At 43.2% G+C, this 6,000-nt stretch overlaps 1 protein-coding gene across 1 annotated transcript in view; it reads right to left on the bottom strand.

Annotated features, from left to right (window-relative positions):
- Window positions 1-4,209: 4,209 nt before the first annotated feature.
- The window catches only part of SLC35D1 (solute carrier family 35 member D1), a 52,115-nt gene continuing 50,324 nt past the window's right edge, over window positions 4,210-6,000 (bottom strand). Inside the window, exon 12 of the mRNA XM_082266474.1 lies at window positions 4,210-4,515. Within this exon, the coding sequence (XP_082122600.1) occupies window positions 4,407-4,515 (109 nt within the window). The 3' untranslated portion in view covers window positions 4,210-4,406. The remainder of the gene's footprint in view (window positions 4,516-6,000) is intronic.

The raw sequence follows: 6,000 nt of genomic DNA, 5'->3' as shown, positions 1-6,000 counted from the left end.
TACATAAAATAGATACAAATGGCAGGAATTAATGAACACTGTACAAGAAATAAGGCCTCGTATACTTCCATGATTTTGTTGCCAACAAAATCCTTAAAATTCCACACCAGACCTCACATAGAGACATGTGACAAGCCTGGTAATGGTAAATGCTACTGTGGAACAATGCGTAACAGATGTCCGTGACCTGATTGGACAAAGCCATTCACAGAAGGAACTATGCAGTTTATTTGGCCAAGCAATTACGAGATGTCCATTTCTTGGCTAATTGCTGTAACCACTGGAGAGTCTACTCTTCAAGACCAAATCCATGCCAGCCGAATATGTTGGCTTAGCGTGGTTGGTGGCAAGTTGTGGTTCCACCGAAATGTTGAAACTGTGCCCCCTGCAGAGCTTTAATGATATAGCAGCTGAAACTACAGTTTGCAGGGGGGTACACTTCAGGCGTGCCGAATGCTGAAGATTCTTTGGCTGGTTGAGAAGATGATGCAGCACAATGAATGATTATCTTCTCATTATCTTTGAGCTACTCTACCTTCCCTGAGATCAGTCCGCAGGGAGGATGTTACTCGTCTAGGAGCTGCAGGCAGAAGCTACAGGAAAGGCAATTATATTATTTAACTTAGGCTGCCACCACCCCCCCCATTTTCCCCTCTATTTTTGCACTTTCATGCAGAATTTTTAGGTAAGGGGAAGAAAGTCAACCAAAGTAAACTAACCTGGTCACTGAGGTGCAAGGTCCATTTTAGAGAATATGTCAAGCCATAACCTAAGCTAGCCCAACAGCTTACTTTTTTTTATTTGCACTCCAACAGAAAAATCTACCCAATTCCTCTACTTGCACATTATAGCAAGGGCTCCAGCCACCATGTAATGTTCTGCTTTATGCAGCAATAATCCATCATATAATGTATAATATATATTTTTAGTCTTCAAGAGATGACACTGCAGTGGTTGTAACACTCAACATACAAGCACAGAAAAACAGTCCATTCTTGACCTCGATTACCTTACTGGGGCTGGCTTCTATACTTCTGAATTGAATACCCAGACCAGCACTTGCCACTAAAATAGCCAAAGAATTAATGCAAGAGCCAGGCAACTAACATTTCCAAAATGAACAGTCAGCAATTTCAGGATATAAATCTCTCCTGCAATGTTTACAAAACTTTGACTTCATTAAGGAAAAAAAGCTTTAATAAGCTTAATGGAGAAATTGTTCTATGGTTTTAAACCAAGGCCAATTCATAAACTAGAGGGAGCCATCTAGAAGAATTACACCATGCATGCAGCAGCACCTTCACCATTGGTAATCTGCAGTATGGTGTGTAGAAGCTGCAGTTGGGGGGGGGGGGGGGTAATGTAATAACAACCCTACCAGAACCAAAAGTTCCAGATCTGTTGGATGTTTGGCGTTCTCATTACCATTGGCTCAGAGGGGTAAATACTATACTATGGGGCTGATTACTAAAGGCAAATATTCCTCTGAATTTTCCTTCAGCTTAGTGAATGAGGTGAGGCTCTGCGGACTTCCATCATCCAAACATGTGCAAGCAGGAATACTGTTTTTCTTAATTTTTTATTTTCCTTGTATGCGATTGGGTTTTCTTTCAAAGAAAATTTTCTCCCCATTCACTAAGCCAAGGGAAAATGATCTGCAAATGCACAGCCTATACACCTTTAGTATATCAAGCCCAATAGATTTCATGTCTCCAATAAAAAGTGAAGTAAACACACTGATTTAACTCAGCCCCCTGCCACAGTGCTCAAGCCTGTGCACACCAGCATGGTATTGCAACATCCATGCCCTTAGTGTGCATTGTGCGAGCAGTACATTCACTTTGCAAGTTACTGTAACGCACTGGTGTGAACAGGCGCTTTATAGGGACAGCCCTAATCAGAGTTGCACACCCCCTTTAAAACAAATCCATGCTTCAACGTAAACCTGTAGCTTTGCCTTACATTAGTAAAGTAGGTCTTTCTGCTACTTCTACTTGCGTTTCAGTGACTTACTCCTGGTGGCTGAGCAAAGCAGTGATGGAAAGGAAAACCCATGTAAAGTTTGAGGAGCTGGAGTCGTATCGCTCATAGAGCTATGGACCCCCACCGCCATGTGACAGAACCAATTGCCCAGCCACATCACATGGGAGAGCGTTACATGCTACTCCATACTCAAAATAGCTGGTATGCCCTTCAGCTTCTGGGCCTAAACAAAAAAGTAAATATATGGGATTTGGGTTCAAGGGTATTACAGCAATCAGTTTACCTTGCCCTGAAGGAACAAAGCAGAGGAGCAGCTCCTGCTCATGTCCATGAATGGAGGCCACCACAGGGTAGATAGGAGTTTTTGGTTTGCAGATGCATGGTCCCACGTACTCTGCAATAACCTCCATCACAGAGCTAGACAGGAGTCAGCAGACAGGACCGATGGCTGTCAACTTCAGCAAAAGTAGGTGTGAAGCTGCATGCCCATGTAAAAAACAGTTATGTTATCACCTGTGTCTTCTCCCCTTGTTATAGAAACCAGGGCCAAGAGAATGCAGTGTGGTAGCAATCTCGTAAATAGTTTTGCCTAACCCAGATCTTGCCTGTGTTGCTTGCTTTTTTTTTTAAAAAAAAAAAAAGCTCAAGCAGCCTCTAATCAAAACTGTTGCTGTAGTGTAAACTATAGGATAATTAGAAGAGAACCAGCCCTGTGTATAGAGTTCTAATATATTTCTTCATCTAAGTCAAGGACAAACCCAACATCAACTACAAGACCTGCGTAAAATAAATTAATCATTACATTTTGGTCTTCTATACCAGGGATAGGCAACCATGGCACTCTAGCGGTTTTGGAACTACAAGGCCCACGAGGCATTGCCAGACTAACAGCCATGATTCTCAGAGGCATTTATAGGTTTTCCAGTTTCACCACCACTAGAGTACTGAAATTGTTTACCCCTGTTCTACATCTATGTACTCATCTGTATGTCTCTCTTCAGTTAGGCTACTCTTCTTTTGCTTCTTTGGGACCTTGTATTCTTAAGCCCCGTACACACATACCGATCGTCAGCCGAAAAGCTTCGGCCAACGACCGATCTGCCGATTGTAGGCTTGTTAGTATGATGCCTCCGACAGCGCACATTCGGCCGAAAAGAATCAGTCATGCAAGCATTAAAATTTTTGTATGCCGACACCAGAGCGGCCGATTGTTCGCCAGTCAGTACAGATTTCGGCCGACAGACCGCAGATTTGCAAGACTGGGCATGCTCAGAAAAGGAAAAACACAGGGAAAGTTAACCATTACATGACATCACTTCTGCAGTCAGCGGACAAAATTCTTGTGCAGTCTTTTGCACTTTTCAACAGACACAGACAGCCCTGGACAAAAGACGGCCGATCGTTCGCCGACGATCGGTACGTGTGTACGGGGCTTTAGAGGCAACACACAACCTTTGACTCAATTACTGTTTTTGCTCAACATAGTGCGAGTTGCATATGGGGCCTATAAGCGTCTATACAAATTTGTTGTATTTTTAAGCTGTGCTTTTAAAAATTTAACAAAATTTCATGTAAACCTTTCTACTCATTTATTGCTTGTCCTTTATACCAGTAAAGGACAATTCAATTTTAGGTTTGGCTCCTGCTCTACATCCATCCAGTCAGAATACTTTATTAATCTTAAAAGGGAAATTATTAGTCCAGGATCCCTGCATGTAACTTATTGAAGGGAAAACCCCTGAAACATGTTGGCCTAGCCTCAACTTATATGAAGAAATAAAAATGCTTATAACACTAATTTGGTGTGGTACTCCACTTCTCCCAAATATATTCCATTATTACAGACCCAGCAAGGACAACAGCAAATGGTGCAAGCATTCAACACTCAAACAAGGATCAGGTCCTTCAGTGGTACCCCAAGTTCACTGCTGCATGTTGGCAGACAGCTTTGAGCTTGAACAATTTCTATGTAGTGGGGCCGATTCTTCTACCTCATTGACAAGAGTAATCTCTGTAAATCTATAGCCACACTACACAGATTAAAAGTCTTGTCTATAGCAGCACCCATACATGGTAATTAACCATGCAGCTTCTATAAGCTACTACCTCAAATGCCTTAACGCTGCATCTTCATACCAAACGTTAAAAAAAAACAATTAAAATACTGGTACAACACAAAGCACTGGGACTAGCTGTGTTGTCCTAGGTCACACTGAAATGCTTGATTGGATTTAAAAAAAAAAAAACAACACTTCTTTTACAGCTTTCGGAATTAAATATGTTTGTTCGCTAAAAACAATTCTATCTAAAATATATAAAAAAAGGCATCATTTAAATTGATTTGTGCAAATTAGCAATAGTTTGGCGTGCAAGCGCATGTCCATGATGTGCTTGCCCCGCGTCACTTATGATGAGGTGTGCGCTCACACCGCGCTCTTCCCCTTGTTGTCCAGTTTGCCAATGGGCTCCGACTGTTTGTTCATTTGCTCTTCTGTAAATGTGATGTATGAGTAGACTAAACTGCCAGCAATACTGCAAAAGAAAGGAAAAAAAAAAAAAGTCAGAAATAGATACATAATCTACTTCCTCGTTTATTTCGATCAGTATCACCTTTAACAATTTTAAGGTCTTATGAACACAGGGCATATGATACCGTATGCCTGTGTTTACCCACATGGGGACACACAGGTGTTCCATGCAGCCATGTGTGTTTTATTGGAAGCAGCAGGTGTGTCCCAATAGACATTAATGTGACTGCCTGCATGAAACCCCTGTGCATTCCAATGCTGGTAAGCACAGCCCTATATAGGCATAGAGTATATGTAGTATGCTCCATTAAAAATGAGGAATAAAGCGGACAAAAATTCTAATTTCATTATCGATGGACACAGCTCCTGTTCTTCATAACCATTGGTTAATATGGCCCTCTACAGGGGTAGGACACTAGGCAGAAAAAGAATCTGGCTATACCTATTGGTCAGTCCACTACCCTCTCTATAAAAGTACTGTTTTCTTTTTTTTTTCTTCTGCCTAGTCAGGAGCAAGGACCTAGTTCCCAGGACCTTGGTGTGTGTTTTGGTGTGGGGGGGGGGGGGGGGGTGAAGAGTACCTTTCTTCCACAGGCTGATAAAGAGCAAGGAACCTTGTTGTGGGCCACCCTCCTCAGCTCATAGGAAGGTTTTTTTCATCCCTCAAGGTCAACTGACAAGAGCTTGAAGCTTTTCATGTCCTCCTCTGGGGGGGGGATCTGAACGAACCTGGTCTGCCTGCAGACAAGGCTTCTTCAGCATGAAGGTGCACCCTCACCCGTATCAGGGGTGGGGGGACCTCTTTGCTGGTTTCTGGACCCTGGTACAAGACAAGTGGGTCCACAAAGTTATTCAGTCCAGCTACAAGATCGAGTTTCACTCTTGTCCCCTGGCAAGGTTCTTTCCTTCCAACTTGCACCTGTCCCCCAAACCGCTTATAGGGTCTGTTTGGGGTGGTACAAGGTGTTACTTCAAGGAGTAATTGTCCTGGTTCCCACTTGGAACTTTTCACTCAAACTTGTACAGATCCAAGGAAGGAAGGCAAGGTGCTGAACTGCTTTGTGCGGGTTCAGAATGGAGTCCATTCGCACGGTATTGGCATTCCTACATCAGAGGGATTTTGCCTCTATCGACATCAAGGATACTTACCTTCACATTCCAATATGTGTCGGTCACCAGCGCTTCCTCCGCTTTGCCGTGGGAGAGGAGCATTATCAGTTTTTGGCGTTACCCTTTGGTCTCACCTCACCTCCTCAGGTCTTACAAAAGTTTTAGCCTTGTTACACCAATGGGGGATTGTGGTACTGGGCTACCTCCTTCTGCGAGGGGAGTCTCCTACTGTGCTGATGAAAAACCTGGAGATCACCATACAAACTGCAGGAATTTGGCTGGATTCTGAATTCCCAGAAGTCTGCTCTGGTTCCATCCACAAAGCTGGACTATCTGGGTCTGACTCTGCCTAGAGAAAGAAGCCCTCTGGCTAAGGCCA

The sequence above is a fragment of the Pelophylax lessonae genome, assembly GCF_965119305.1.
Source record: "Pelophylax lessonae genome assembly, chromosome: 8".
Lineage (NCBI taxonomy): Eukaryota > Metazoa > Chordata > Amphibia > Anura > Ranidae > Pelophylax > Pelophylax lessonae.
This window is presented reverse-complemented; position numbering and strand designations above follow the sequence as displayed.